Source organism: Lepeophtheirus salmonis, chromosome 5 (genome assembly GCF_016086655.4).
Source record: "Lepeophtheirus salmonis chromosome 5, UVic_Lsal_1.4, whole genome shotgun sequence".
Taxonomy (NCBI): Eukaryota; Metazoa; Arthropoda; class Copepoda; order Siphonostomatoida; family Caligidae; genus Lepeophtheirus; species Lepeophtheirus salmonis.
The window spans coordinates 23,855,030-23,872,116 of record NC_052135.2 but is presented as its reverse complement, the minus strand read 5'-3'; the positions used below and the strand labels follow the sequence as shown (position 1 = coordinate 23,872,116).

Here is a 17,087-nt window from a genome sequence, read left to right as displayed (position 1 = left end):
TCAACATAAATACAATCTTGAACAAAAATCAAGAAAAGGAGCAAATCCCAATATAATTATTTAGATTTCATATAAAATACATGTAGCCCATATTATTTAGACCTGTTTGAATCAATTACAGGCTTTTTATAGAAAATACTGGAACTATAAATTAAAGATATTTTAGAACCTTTCAAAATAAGTTTATTATTTTTCATTTTTGGCTAATTTAAGAGAAAAACACAAAGAGTTGATAAGAATAATTTGTATATGGAAATTGAGGATAATTCGTCGAAGAATACAAATAATGGATCTAATCCAGACTCAATTTTGAGAATAAAACATTCTAGGTTGTTTTTTGTATTCACGGGGCACATATGTAAAAATCAGAAACACATTCATTGATCCTAATAAATATGTACAGCTTTCACAAAGCTGTAATCTAAAAATCAAACAACCAACTATTTGAATAAATAATCGACTTTAACTTTTTATAACAACTTTATGTTTAGTTTTTTCGTTCCTTCACCATTTTTATGAGGCTAGCATTCATATGCTGACATACTCGTATCACTACTCTACATATGTATGAATTGTGTAGGTATAAGAGTTATTTACAAAGTATTTTAATAAAAAAATACTTTTCTAAATTTGTAAAGTTATGCACATAATCACTCTAAGTGGAGAGTTAGTTGTTTTTTGTTCTTTTTTTATGCAGATATGTGTGTGGTTTTACATCATCGTCCTGGGATACATACTTTATACAATGACTTATTCAATATAAAAAGCACACACACACACAACTTACTCCGTATCAAGTAAGGACATAGGTATGAGTTCTCCCATTTTGAATCCTCAATTCTACTCTGAGTCCCAAGAGGACTTACACTTATAACTACCCAACTAATCCTCAGTGTTAATCACATGCACTTTATACTTGTATATCCCCTCCTGGATAATTTAACAATAAGGATGACAGGTTTAGAAAATAAAAATAAAAACAGACCCCAAACATGCAAGCCTAACAATCCTTGGGATTTACAACCCCATTTATACATCATACTGCTAGATCCATACATTAACTATCTTGATAATACATATATAATATGTATTCGCGCAACCTTTCAACTATTTATTAAATAAACTCCACCGTAAAAATGTAGACAGTAAATTTGTAGTAATAACTTTGTAAATAAGAGTTTATTAAGTTGAAATGTCCTAAGGCGAAGCGCTATGTAAGTAATTACTGGACTAAATACTATTATGTTAAAATTGATGTCTCAAAAAGATAAGGAACATTGTTTTTTTTATATATAAAATAATAAATATATTTCAATTAAAACAGAAACAATATTCTTCAAGAATATTAAACTGTGATATAGAAGCTCAAATAATATGTCTATACAAGTTGTAACTTTTAGGAGCAAATTGTACGAGTTATAAGGATAAAATAAGATGAAGAATTTCGAGTGATAAGGATAATGCAAAAACGGAATATTCCTTGGATGCTCGATATATGGTGTAATTTTTGTCTTTGAAAAAAAGAGTAAATGATAAATATTATGTTGGACATTATAAATTTCAAATGAGTTTGCTTGTGATAATCAATTTTGGCTACTCGTAGGCAAGTCTCTGGTACACCAAAACGCTTAATAAGAATAGCCTGTTGATAGAAATTGACGATAATTTTTCGAAGAATTCAAATATAATTCACACCATTAAAGAAATATGAAAAAAAAACCATTATAGCTTGTTTTTGAGTTGACGAGCTATATATATACACCACCACTTGAGGTACTTTTAACTCAACAGGTATTTAGAACAAAAACATAATTTGAGTAATAATGATGAAGAAAGAGGTAAGACCCAATATGTAACATCTGTAACATACTCAATAATGGAAAAGGCACTATACCATACTCGGAATTCTAATTAATAAATATGAAACTAAAGTGAAACAAAAAATAAACCACCCGACCACAGCTTTGTCATATGCATATTTTTAGAATAATTTCTCCATTATAGACATATTTTGCATATCCATTTTTCCCCCTCAGAAGAGATCATCACATGTAACGTTGATGATTGTACATTGTACAAACATTCTTGGATGGATACATACTTGTAGTTACAATTAATCAAAGTGTAGAACGTATTGAATATGATATATGCGCTACATCAACACAAAAACAATATTAAACAAAAATAAGAGAAAAGGAGAAATGTCCAATAATTTTTTTACATTATATCCAGTGGATGAAATAAGTATTTGATCTCTTCACGATTTTGTAAGTTTGTTGATATGGAATTGAGTTCCGAAAAAGGTCTAGGCCACTCCATGACCTTTATATGCTTGTTCTAGAGCAAATTCTTTGTTGTTTTTGATGTAAATACAGGGGCGTCTGCAGGATTATATACTTTAATATCATTATTTTTTTTTTGGGGGACCTTAGTTTTTGGAATTTTTCCGAAAAAAAAATCTAAAAAAATAAATTTCAAAAAAAAAAATTTCAAAAATCTAAAGCTAGTTTCAAAAAATTTAAAAATCCAGAGCTGCTGAAAAAAAATTGAAATTTTTTCGAAATAAATTTCTAAAATTAAATTTCAAACGTAATTTTCTTAGAAAATTACATTAAATTTTGTAAAACAAAAATTCAAAAACCTAGTGCTATTGACAGACAATTACATTTTTTGGAAAAAAATTTAAAATATAAAATGTTCTAGTAAGAATAAAAAGATCCTTAATTTTTTGGGAGACTACAGTCCCTCCTCCTGCGGACGCTCCCGATGAATTGGGTCATTGTCGTGCTAGAATAACCAATACACGACCCATTTTCAGTGCCCTCCCCTGAATGAAGGAGGTTGTCGCCCAAGATTTATCGGTTCATACTCCTTTTGATGCTGTGAAATCGTCCTTTCTCCTTAGCAGAGAAACACCTCCAAAGCATAATCTTTTCACTTCCATGTTTGAAGTTGGTAATCTTGGTGTTATATTCAGCATTCTTTTTCCTCTACAAACTTTTTTTTGTTCATATAATATATCTTACTTTTAAAATAAATCTACCATTAAAATTATAGACCTTTCTACTCTTTGTCGGTGGGCGAACAATTACAATCGGCAAGGAATCAAATACTTGCATATTTCCTTTAATGTATAGATAAATACAGCCTAACATTTCATGAACATTTTTGGTTATTTAAAGACATTGTACTCAAATTTATGGGATGAACTGAGATGCTCAAATATAATTTAGAGCCTTCATTTGAATTATGTAAATTAATTTAGCCCCATTGGATCCTTTCATTCTGTTATTGCAACAATGATTTTTGGATACTTAAAGTACAATTTGCGGCAGATTCCTATGTATAATTTGTATTAAAAATAACATATAGGTAACTTGTCTAAAAATACGTTCAATTTTGACAAAAATAATTCTAGTTTGCTTTTGTGCCGACGAGTCACATATCTAAGAAATGATAAGTGGATAATTCGATCATGGAAAGTATGTTGAAATCTTAAGAAATCTTTATTTCAATTTGATCTACTGAGTCATTCATTGAGTAGTCTTCGAACTTAAAGCTATATTTATTTGTTGATTAGGCATATATCCGAATCAAGTATTACACAAGCGTATTATTTATCTAAGTAAATACAGAAATGTAGCCTTCAGTCACACTTTGAAAATAAACAAGACATATTCAATGGGGAATCAATAAATCCCTCAATTAAAATCAACACACCACTTCCGATGAATAGAACAACATCCATATAATACATATGTATTGTATATACATTACAGAGTTAGTTAGTCACATTTAGAAAATCATTTTTTCTAAAGTGTAAATGGGGATATTAAATTCATAACTTGTCTATTAATGGATATCTTTGCAACTTTTTTTGTAACAAGAATTCATTTTGTATATTCTAAATATAAATATAATACAATATTAAATGTTGTTTATAAGCATGCCTGTGATTACGGGCGGAAATTTTTGAGAAATATATAAAACACAAAAAAATTATGTCAAAATGCCTAACACTCTTTAAAGAACAATCCTAGTTTATTACGTGTCCAATTTACATATAAGTTTATGTTAGGGTGAACATATTTTCCAAAAGAACATTTCGGATGGGGCGGGAGGGGTGACAAAAAGCTTGTTTTCAGATTTGTCGAAATGGTTAAAATATTATAGCCGTGTCTAAAAAAATTTAACTGTAATTTCTTCAATTTTTCTAAGAAAAAAAAGTTTATTCGGTCAAATTTTACATTTTCCTTTTCAATCTAAATTTTTCAAAAAGGCTTTTGGTCTTTACTGATTAAAAAAGTATTTTGATAAATTATGCCCCTTTTCTAAAATTGTACCCGTAAAATTTGGAATTTTTAGAAGAAAAAGCATTCGGTCAAAAGTATGAGAAAAAAATTTCCTCTCCCCTATGAAAAATCCAAGTCACAGCACCTTTTACAAATTTTAAATTCTACAATGTACAGATTGTATAAGTTAGGGTAACCATACTTTGATTTTTTAAAGAAAAGACTCATTGGCATTGATTTAAAGGGGTATAATATTGAGAAGTTATTAAGTTTAAGAATACAAATTGGTACATTTAAATTTATTTTCGATAAATATTCGATCTTTGGTTATTTTTGTATTTAAATTTCTTCATTTTTAATTTCATTTATATTTTTAACTTTAGTCCCCGTATGAAATTGGAAAATTTTCTGAATTTACATAAAAAAAGTATCTGGATGCTAAAATGTAAAAAATATATAAAAAATGAGGGTCAGTCGGCCATCTTAGTATATTTGTACGTCCAATTAAAGGTTTTATTTAATCATACTATCCGCCATTAATTAATTATCTACTATTAATTCATGATAACATTAAATTTTAATCTATTAATTTATGACAACTAACACTCTTAACCTTTCTAATATCAAACGTGTCACAGAGTATCACAGCTATTATCAATTATTAATTTTCATTTTGAAAAAAAAAGTCCGAAACTACACCATTAATATATTATTTCGAACAACACATTGAATTTTAATTATTATATTATCAAAAGTAGTCTGCTGTTAATTCCTCATCTCACTGTTTGCTTGTAAGTTGTAATATATGCTAGTACTGGTTACTAACAGTCCTGTAACCAGGCTTATAGCCAAGGAGGGACTAGCAGGGCCAGTTTTAGGTTTTTTTTGGGGGTTTTTTAATTTTTTTGTTTCTGACTGACATTTCATTTTTCCCGATATTAATATGAAGTGACTTAAAAAAAAAGATATGACCCCTTAATGTTTTCTAAAAATAATGATTGCTGATTATTTTTAATCGAATGACTTTTTTTTTTTTGAAAATAATGTTCCATTTTATTTTCTTAATAACTTTTTTTTAGAAAAAATTCAAGCCTTTTTTGGGTCCTTCTCTTAGAATATGAGTAATATTTTTATCTATTTCTAAAATGTAACTACATAAATAACCCAAAAAATCCGACTGACATAACATTTTTCCGGTTAACACGCCATGAGTTACTTTCCTTTCTGTATCACCGATCCTGGGGACGAGGATTTCGACTAAGACTTTTCTTCTACTTAAAACGACCTTTTTATTTAATTATTTTTGAAATCCTTGTATGAGTTTCTTCTATAAAAGCCAAAATTTGAAATATTTATATACAACTTGTATGGAACTACAATTTTTTTAACATTTAGGTTATTATTAGACCCCTCAATAGTCACAGGTCTAAAAGGCACATTTAAAAATAAACGAATATCAAGTATAATAATAATTTAGACTGTGGTCCCAATTCAGCAGTTTGTTTAGGATAAGATTTGAATTATATTTATGTTTGGGGATGGAGATGTACAAGCATCGTTTGGGAAGGGACCTGGTCCTTTATTGCCCCCTTGTAATTACGAAACTAGTTAAATACTAGTAGAAGAAACAGAGACAAACTCTTGGGATTATTTATTTTTGTTCTCTCCTTGTAATGATTTCTTGTCGCGCGTGAAATGAAGTCCATCATGTATTTAACTTTTTAATTAAAGAATGAATACTACTACTCATATATATTACATAATTAATGATGGAAAACTAATTGACTTCATCAATTATAAGGACACATTTCAATGTTTTATTTTTCTCTTTTACAGCAATTACAAGTACTACTAACATAGATTATTGCAACTTCAGCACTTGATTACTCTTACTCTTATTAGTATAAAACGAAAATAATTTGCTGAGACATCAGTTAAATAATAATAATGATAAAGGGATTTAAAAAGGTAATGGATTAAGGTAATAAAATATTTAATGACCCTATCCCCCCCCCGCCTTTTAAGATTCCTACTTGCTTCATTATCTCCCCCCCCCCTCGTAGAGTCTACTTATATATACATATCCTTTCCACGTAATAAAATCTTACCAAACAAGTGATTCCGACTCCGCGAATAATTCATAATGATTGACGAACAAGGAGACGAAAAGTATCGCTTTTTACTATTTCGTATCTTCACCATTTATAGGTAGAACATGACGAAGGTCCACACACAGATAGACACTAACACTGAATAGGATACTTTACATCATACAAAAAGTAATGATATTAATGAGTAAGGAGGCTCTAGTTGTGATGTACTTATACATAGAGGAATATTTTTCTTTTGTACAGTGAAAACAATTAATTTTTTGTCAAAGTAAGTCACTCAATCTATCACACATCAACAACTATTTTAAGTATTATATGTATATGTATGTCATATAAAGAATGGTGGATGAAAACCGTGAAGAAACAAAAATATTTAGCTTATAACCTTTTCAATGACAAATAGCAACTAGAGGGATATTTTGTAGATTTTTATGAAAACCCGGTAAGAAAAGAAGAAGAAGAAGAAACAAAAGGAGAGCAGTGAGGACGATGCGGGTACGCCATTTTTTCCTCTTTTTTTTTTTTTTGATTTTCTTTAAAAATAGTTATTTCTAACTCTACAGAAGTAGTTTCAACTTTCAGTTAATAATAAGTAGTAGAGGTAGCTATGTGTCCGTATTATATTAATATAATGTATGCAGTAGAATAAAACTTTATTTTATTTCACAAGTTTTATATAGGTTCCATGTACATATTTATTTCTAAATTATTCAACTCACGTAAAAATAAAGAGAATCTTTTAACCCTTGATTTTTACAACAAAAATAAATAAGTATTTCGTCAAATAGTTAGAAGTACTATTATTTACTCTCTGTCTAAAAAGTTCTCACTTTAAAACAAAATAAAATAAAAAGTTTTGATGATTCCTTTGCTTGGCAAATATTCATACATAGACAGAGCAAACATAGGCAATAATTGTTCATAGTACTACGATATTTAATAATAATAACTGTTCCGAGCTCGATGGAGGGTAAAATGATGTTTAAGTCAATAATACTATGTACAAATCTAAACTGTCTATGAATTTATTAAACAGAAGAGGGAGAATGGTTATTAAATATTTAAAGGCATATTTAATAATGTATATGATATACCAATTTAAAATATGATAAATTAGTAATATAATTTTTTCGTGATTTAGAGCGTAAAATCTTGAATAAATAACAATCATTAAAAAAAAATAACTCTATTACAATATATGTTGTGCGTTCACATAAAAAAATCCTTAATCCTTTTTTATATCATATATACTAGTGTTGAGACTCGGTCCAATACTTATTTTTTTGGTTCGGTCTTAAGTGATTTTTGCTTACCCAATTTAAACTAATATTTCTGTCCAGACTACAATCTCAGACAGTAGACCGAAATTTTATCATTTTCAAATCGTAGACTGATATTTTCGGTCTGAATCTATGGATCAATTTTTTTCCACTCTCCTGATTTTTTGAGTTGTACAAATATGATTTATGGAACACATTTCACATCATGGGACGTTACTGTAGGTCGATGGTCACCATTTTGTAACACACCGGACATCATCAACAGTTCATCTATAGAATTGTTCTAAAACTAATTTTAAAGGAGACCGATCCAGACGGTTTTTTTGTAAGATCAATCCAAGCCAAACTTTTTAGGGATCGATCAATAGATAATTTTTCTTTGGGATCGATATAACCCGAATTTCTTTAAAGAACCAAATTAGTTGGGTACACTAAAAATCATAACGATCTCAGACGAGTCTTGGGTTTTTAAACCGAACCCCAACACACATATATATATACGTACAGCCCAATATTTCATGGATATATTTAGGTCAATTGTTGGTTTTATTTTCAAATTTCTGGACTAATCTGACACATTATTGCAACCAAGCCTTCATATAATGCAAAAAGAAGGCTGAGGTCGTGACTTTAATTTTTTTTTTTTTTTGAATAACCTTTTTTATAAAGCCCAAAATTTAGAAATATATTTTTTCTATGGCAAAGATAATTTTTTTGACATTTATAGTAATTTAGAATGTGGTTATAATTCTGGAGTCTTAGTGGTCTTGCTGCATTTATATTTCAGTTGAGGGATACAAACATTGATTCGGAAGGCAAGGGCCCCCCACATACCCCTTCCTCTCATGGCCACGACACAGAGTTTAGATACCCAAGAATGTTAACAATAGCTTAGATCTTTCATTTGATTTTTGATACTTTATATGGTTCCCATATGGCCCAAGGTTAAAAGAAATACAAGGTTATGCTATAATACGAGTACGACTAATTTTTGACTTCCACCATGCTTTTAATATTGACGTCATATTAGATGAGTCGTGGCTTGTTTTGTTAAAATCTGTTTTTCTTCCCCAGTAGTCGGTACAATACAACAGAATGAAAATTCTAGCAAGCCCGATTACGGGATGGTTGAACCTTGTAGTTCTATTAACCTGCAAATAAAATCGATCAATTTATAATTTTTTAAAGGATTTTCTAATTTAAGTGTAATTTGGGGTGTCTCCAAAGGGTTAATCAGAACCGTTTGTCCATGGATACAAATAGAATCCAAAATCCATTCCAAGAAAAATAATTTTAGCTTGTACATTTTATGATAACGTTCTTTAAACATAAATGCTTAATTCCGTGATGAATGTTTCTCCTCCACTTCTCATTAATCCTCAACATCTGACCCAATGAAGAAAAATATAGACTCTTCCTAAGTGATAGGTAACTAACTCTGCCAAGAAGGGCATAATATGTAATAACTTATAATATATTTTATGTATTTTAGACACGTTTTATTTAATAATAGATTCACGAATTTATTGATAAAAAATTATTCTCTCTACGAGGGAGTGAGGCACTTGGATGAAGGAAAAAATATATAATTATGAGTTAAGCATTCTGGTGAAGAAACTTACTTCTTATCGTGATGAGGAGGAATAATGAAACAATAGGGGAAAGTGTGAAAGAAAGAAGATGATGATTTCATCTTGTGTGTATTGTTGTTTATGACACATCATGATAAGGCAGAGGGCCATGGAGAGGTAAGGGGGGAGGACACAAATTAAATATATAAATTATTTTATTCAATTCATATATTTTGCTTTCTTGTTATTTTTTACGCATTTATTAGTACACAATCTCTGTTAAATCCGTAGTACCTACACTGGATCTCTTCATAATTATCAAGATATGCTAAGATAATTAATGACTCTTTGTATTTTTACGTCCAAACTAAACATTCTACACAGACTAGCTCAAACAAGAAAAAGGCATTTTTTGAAATGTTTTTATTCTACAAAAGATATTTTTTGAAATTTGTTTTTATTTTTTTTAAATATTTTTTTTTTAAGTTTGCAGCCTCAAAAATATGCAACCTTTTGAATTTGTTAATCACAGGTGACCTTTGGCTTCATACCAGGTAGCCAGTATATATTTATTGTACAGTTTAAATTACGAGCCTAATCCTTGAATTACAAATTTTCATTTGTGGCATCATTTGATCAATGGTAGCCTTAGGTCGATTTCTTAGAATATTTCGGGTCTTACATTTCTTTTTTAAATTTGCTCCTCATTTTAGCATTTAAACAAAAAACTAATCTTACTTATTTTAGAATAGCAACTTTTTTGTTTAAGAAAAAACAAATATTATCGAATTGAATTATTAAGGCTGTGTACTAACTATTGAAAAATACAATTCTTGTCATTTAAATTTTAAAGGACGGGAGATGTCAGAAACAAAAAGTTTTTTTTAGAATGATATAATTATTTGATCACGATTATTTTATCAAGAAATGAAAATACGAATTAAAAACCCATTAATTTGTTTGTGAGTCTTCCAAAAAAATTAGGGTAAATATGAAGTAAAACTTGAACTTATAAAACAAAAAAATGGAAATATCACGAATTTTTGGAACTAAATAAACTTTTGAAGCAAACTTCACGAACGAGGCCAAATATTTTGGTCTTATTACTTCATAAGTATATAATATCTACAAAAATGGAATGTAGTATACAATATTATACTTTTTGTAATGTCTCAAGTTACAAAAAAAAAAAAAAAAAAATCCAAAACACTAGTAATCCGAGGTATTGCTGTATTTATCATGCACAAAGGAAAATTGAATGCAACTTTACTAAATTTATAGTAATTCATCTACCGATATATCCCATTGATCTGACCTTTTGAAGGGTCCGTTAATAGTTTTCCCATCTGCAGATGTGTGGCACTAGAATCATTCTCGTAACCTCCCAAATTACACCCACATTTTGCCAAATAACCGCAAGACCTATAAAAAGGTTAAAAACTACCACCACCACTTCAAAAAACCTTTTTAGAAACGCCTATCCTCCAGGTCAACGGGTTGCACAGTATAAACTTAGGTCATCGAGAAAGATTAAAAACAAACACTGCCGCTTTAATTAAAATCCTGATTTTTTAATATTTGTCATACAATACGACGTACGACGGCTGTTTTCTATGGCCAACACTTACTTCAAATTGGAAAACTATCTACGTATCTTTTGATGGCATAGATCAGTAAATGACAATTTTCCTGAGGGCAATTTCCTGATGACAATATTCTAGAGGGCAATCTTCTTAGATCCTCTATGGATATTTGGTATAAAAAGGGAGTCAACCCATTATTAACCTTTGAAATAATTATTATCCGTCGTGTTACCCGAAATTAAATTTAATTTACAATTCAATTTATTATAAATGTCTCACATAAAAGTATTACCCCAGATTTCCTCTTAGCTCATTGGTGGCGACTCCGAGGTAGTACAGGTACTAAAAACAATAAAAATAATGATTAAATTTATTATAATCACGGGAGCCTAGAAATCACGTACGCAAAATATAACTATAAACGCTTAATAACCTCTCTTTGATAGTCATCACCTTTATGGCAATGACACCTCAATAATTATTTTCCAATAGGCAAGTACGTTATACAACTGGTACTGAGGCACTACCCAAAAATAGAACTGAGCATGAAAGAAAGAAAAACAAAAAATAAAGGAAGGATTATAAAAAAATCACGTTCTTCTAATAAAATTCAGAGTAAAAAAAGATTATTTTTTATATGACTTTTGACGATTTTTATTCTTTTTTTTTTTACACACATTAAAAGAATCGTTCCCCTCTCCATATTCTTTGACCTTAACGCTAGCAAGAAGGCAAAAAATACTTATTAAGTACATATATAGCTAATCCCACATATTTTAACAACCTTCCTTTATGGTATTCAATTAGGATATATATTTTTAGCCGTTTTTATGCGTAGCGAAATTGGTAGAAGACTGGAAGTATAATCATTAAAAGAGTCATGCAACCCAGGGTATTTATAATTTGCTTATGGTATTTTTATTATTTTTGATTACATTTGATATTGTTCCGAATTAGCATCATTGTTCATGGGTAGTTCTTAGATCCAACCGAGGAAAAAATCCATCTCATTATGAAAACAAAGCAAACAACATGTTTGCGCAAAAAGCTCTAATGAAACTCAATTTGATCAAATATAGGTTATGCTAATTGGGTGTTATGAACCATTGAATAATAAAAATCATTTGTAAGGGAACATGGGGATTTGTATATTGAGCTTATTTTTTATAAAGAGGAGGGAGGGGGTGCGGGAAATCTTAAAATAATATAAAAAGGAGCTCTACATACTCTATATTGTATGTTTTGAAATTGAGACTGAATCCATTAAAAATATCTGACTCAGAAAAAAAGATTTTTCAAGTTTATGAACCTTGAAATTAGCTTCTTTATAAATAAAAAAAGAAGTATGAATTTCTAAGGGTATAAATAATTATATGTCTAGATATGTGGCCCGTAAACACAAAACAATATAGAATGATTTTTCTCAAATTTAAATATAGATTACATTTGAACTCTTTAACAAATTATCCTAAATTTTTATCAATAAATTCTTCTTCATACTCCTTTGGGTGCATCGCAAATTGCACTTAAAGTAGTTTAAATTGATCGTCATAATGAAAAATATGAAATGGATAGATTTTATTTGGAATGGACAATATAGGGGGTTGTTTAAGCCAAATAAAGATTTTAAACTAAATCTAAAACAATTGGGTATCTTAGCTCATTTCACCAATTTGAATACATTGCTTATTATTGACTTAAATATGTCTATGAAATATTGGCCTTTATGTATATTATATATGAAGTAAAAAAAAATATATTTGGGATTTTCTCTTTTCATTAATTTTTGTTAAAGATTGTTTTTATGTTGAAACATCAACACCTGAATGAAGGAAATTTACTTATTTTCTGTTGTTTACCTATTTAATAGTGTAATACTGCTGAATAAAGTTATGTGGGATGCTGTTGACATAATTTTGTGGGAGAATGTGATGACATTTATTGCACATTAAGTTCTATAAATTTGTCACAAGAAATATTTTGTTGCTATATTGGAAAATGTTGAATCTCTGTCATTATTTGGAGTTGTTTATTTTGAAGTTTTAGATTTTTTAAATACAGCATGATGAAAAGCCTCTAATAATGGGGCACTTAAAAAAAACCTTGTCACCTTTTTGCAAAATAAAAATGGCGCTCAAAAAAACCTTTTTTAAAAAAATATTTTACAGTATGGCGACTAAATACTTATTTAACACGCTATTAATTATACATTTGTGTCTAGATATGAGTACAAATCACATCTAATAAAAGTCTATGAATTACTTTTTACTATGAATATGAACATTTACAGAATATTTTTTGGTCAGCTCTCAGTTTGTCTCCTACTACCTAATATTTGTTTCCTTAACCCTATAACACCATTTGTATCATATTTGATGTATGAATTTTAGAATACTTAATTTGATCAGTTCGTCAATTTTCTGGCTTTTTTATTCTTTAAGGAAATTGGCATAATCTATGAATTTACAAACATTTCTAAAAATAATATTTCGTAATAAGAATTGAAAAAATCAAAAGAAAACAGATTGCAAATTTCTAATTAAATTACTGAATAGTATAATAATACTATTAGATAATTAGTTAAGAGAAAACTGGGAAGCCTCGTTCCTCGCTTTTCAGAATATTATTTTATTTATTGATTCTAATGGTAAATAATAACATTAATCTTTGTCCTTTTTTTTGTCTCTTCGTTTTTTTCAAGAAATATAAAAATGCAATCGTCAAGGCAATTAAGAACTCTTTAATTGAACAATAAATCTTTCTATAGAAAATATAGTTCTTTTAACAAAAAAAAACAAAAACCAGAGCATTAAAGCACTTTTTTAGGTCTTTAAGAGACATGATCCATCACTTTGCGAGGAAACGATCATCCTTAGATATATCTGTTAAGCTTCATTCCTTTAACAACAAAAATCTTGTTTTATATTTTTCTTATTTAAGGAATAAGATTCTAACCAGTATATTCCTATTTTATCTTAAGAACTTTGGGAGTATATTATAGATAGGTTTGTAAATTCTACAAATTTAATAGGGTTCTATTTTTGTTGTTGTTGTTGGCCGCCTGAACATTGTTTTTTATTTTCTATGGTTTTTATTTTTATTCTTTCCATCTTGAAGAGATAACGTCTCTTACGTAAAGCATAAAGTGTAATTACGAGTTTGTATACTCATGACCAATTATGTAAATCCGGTGTTTTTTTTTAGCTGTCCCGTTAATTTGTAATTTTAATTATAAAGAATGAATTATCTTTCCCTTACCAGTTGTCATTATTATTTCATTCTTGAGTAATGAAATAAACTTACTTAAATAGATTCAAAACCTGATTGAACATTCGGAACTGCTCATAAAAGATCCTGATGATTTGTTTTGGATTTGTAATTGTAAGTCCTTGTTAGATTCAGAGTAGAATAGGGGATCGACATAGACATAGAGTCATTCTTGCAAATGTCCTTGTTTATTTCCTTTTTCCTTAGTCACAGCTGATTCTAGATAATCTAATGCAATGTCATGAACATTATTCTTTCTCTCCTTCTAAACATTCTTGAATGATTTTAGGTTTCTCTTTTTAACATGCCCATTCTACACTATATTTTCATCATTGCCGATGGATGACAAGGAGTAACCCCAAGACTTGTTGGAGAGTTATAAGTGTAAGTCATTGTAGGACTCAGAGTATTATTGAAGATCGAAAAAGCCTATATGTCCTTGCTATATGTGGAGTGGTATTCATCTTTATTTTCTTCATCCCACAGCTGCGTATACCGAATTTAATCAAACGTTGGACCTTACTGGACTCAAAGTAGAGTTGAGAAAGGACATTCTTGTTATTTCTGTCTATACCCTTTCTAGATATGGAGTGGGATTTGCAGCTAGTCTAATAAAACGTCCTGACACCACAACTACTCTTCCCCATAATATTCTTAAAATCATCAGTGTGGCTGAAAAAATACAATATAAATGAGTATGTAAAAAATACTTCAAAATTTACATGTAATCTGTCTTTGAATAATTATTATGGCTGTTATGACATTTTATTAGACGTGCTACAACAAGCTATGTGAGGAAAGAAATACACACAACCCCACTCTGTATCTAGTATGGAGATTATTAGTGCTGATCCTCAACTCTTCTCAGAACCCTACTAGAATTTTCGCTATTAAATCGCAAGAAATCCTTTGTGTTACTTTCTAACTTTCTTTGGCAATCACAACCGAGATAACCTTATACTCAGGGAATCTCTTCCTTCAACAAATATACTAATCAATACATTTCACAGGAGGGGGGAGGGGAATTAGTTATATATGAAATGACATCACTTACCACAATAACCAACCTATGCTAAAATTCTACTCTTAATATGATCCTCATTCCAAAAGGGAATAAATCTACATTATTTATTTTAATAAAACAAAGTTGATAGAGGCCTAATAGCTCCGAGCAATCTCGGATACTCCCGCTCGTAATTAATAAAGTATAGACCTTGAAAATCAACCCTTGTCTTTCTCTCTCTCTCTTCAAAGAAGGATTCAATCGAAGTACAGAGAGAAGTGCAATGTGCAAATGAAAAGCTTTTCATTAAAAATAAAACAAATAATAATAAGTACAGCAGCAATAATAAAAATAATTATAAATAGGTAATTTATCAAATCAATTACATAAAAGTATTTTATATACAACACTTATAACCAAAATTAATCAAATCCTAATAAATGTAATTTTTTTTTTCTTTAATTTTTCTTTTCACCCATTCATTTATTATAGGAAAATCTAAATTTGGAATGATTACCTTCTAATGCTATTGCAAAGTACATATATTGCTAAACCTACCTACCTACATATACCTATGAGAAAGGTGAATCATTATTAATTAAATATATTGACCCTTTCTTATAGATAGATTGATTAATGAGAAGGTCATTGAGGCGTGAAATGGTGATGATGATGCATGCCTTAGAGCACAGAAGTCTGACCCTTTATGATTTTTTTCTCCCATTAAATGTACTTTCCCGCATAGAAAATTGAAAAATTAAAAAAAGAGAAAATTGATAAATTACAATAAGTCAAATTCTCATTCTTTTTTCGGGAAAAATTGTTATATGTACTCTTTTATTTTATATTTATTTTTACCTGAATGAAAAATGTATGGTTCTGTAAATATGTTGGTTTTAATCGTTTGACATTTTTATTTATTATTAATCGATCTTCTTTTATTATTCACTTCTTTATGAAGGGTTTAAAAAAAAATGTACATATGTTCTTACAAAATATGCAAATGAGAATTTAAGTGTCCTTGGGAAAAGGGTATTTTGCTTCTCATACCTCTAAAAGGGCATTTTGTCTTTATTTATTAAGGTAGAGTCTCATAATTCTACGTCACATGGGGAATACTTCATTCCAGACCATAAATAATATACGGGGGCGAAAACAGTTGGAAAAGGTCCTTTTTCTTGATCCTCCAAAAAGCCACAAAATTTACGTTACAACTGTATTAGTTTGAGAAATTTATTCTGTCAAAAAATCAATAATTTGATATTGGATAAAATTGAATTTAGGGTTTAAAGTTTTTTTTTACGTTCCCTTATTTGGTCAGATGGAGTTGTACTGATTAATTATGAGTAAACATTATAGTATTTCGTTTATTTTTGTAAATTTTGTGTCGAAGGTCTCATCGTTAATACAAATAATTGATATTATTATTAAGTAACACACTTTTAGATGTACAAATTGTAACTTGTGTACAACTACTAGACCAGTATGACTATAAATATTTTTCAACTAAAGTTGTTCTTTACGTGATCACTTGTAGTAATGACGTCATTCCCATCGATTTATCTTATAATGTATATATGTATGTATTTGCGAAAAATATATACAAAATACAGTACATAAACAAATGACGATACTACTAATTATTTTTACAGCTGAGCCTTGAAACTACAAAAAAACTTGCTTAGGTACTTCCAGAGTAGTTAGCGTAACTCAAACTCTTAAACATAACCTATTTTTCATTCGTCTTTTTTGACACATATATACATAAATTTGTATGTAACAACAAATACCCCCCTCCCCTTTACCCCCTCATGTTCGTTATGTATCTACCATGTAGTATATATGCATGTATGTCTATGTACTATATTTGAAAACCTTTTTTTTCTTAAAAGATAAATCAATTTAAAATCTGTCAAAATAAGGTATGTATATAAATAAATAAATAATGTTAACCACACACATATATGTATATAAGAAATA

General features: G+C 29.1%; 1 protein-coding gene across 4 annotated transcripts in view; it reads right to left on the bottom strand.

Moving 5' to 3' along the window:
• Positions 1-17,087, bottom strand: part of Ten-m (teneurin transmembrane protein Ten-m) — a 397,884-nt gene that overhangs the window by 17,614 nt on the left and 363,183 nt on the right. For 2 of the 4 annotated variants that reach the window (XM_040713412.2, XM_040713413.2), the window contains exon 1: positions 6,401-6,812. The exons of the other annotated variants lie outside the window; for them this stretch is intronic. In XM_040713412.2, the coding sequence (XP_040569346.1) occupies positions 6,401-6,494 (94 nt within the window). In that variant the 5' untranslated portion in view covers positions 6,495-6,812. Of the gene's footprint in view, positions 1-6,400; positions 6,813-17,087 lie in introns of those variants that run through there. 4 annotated transcript variants of the gene reach the window in all.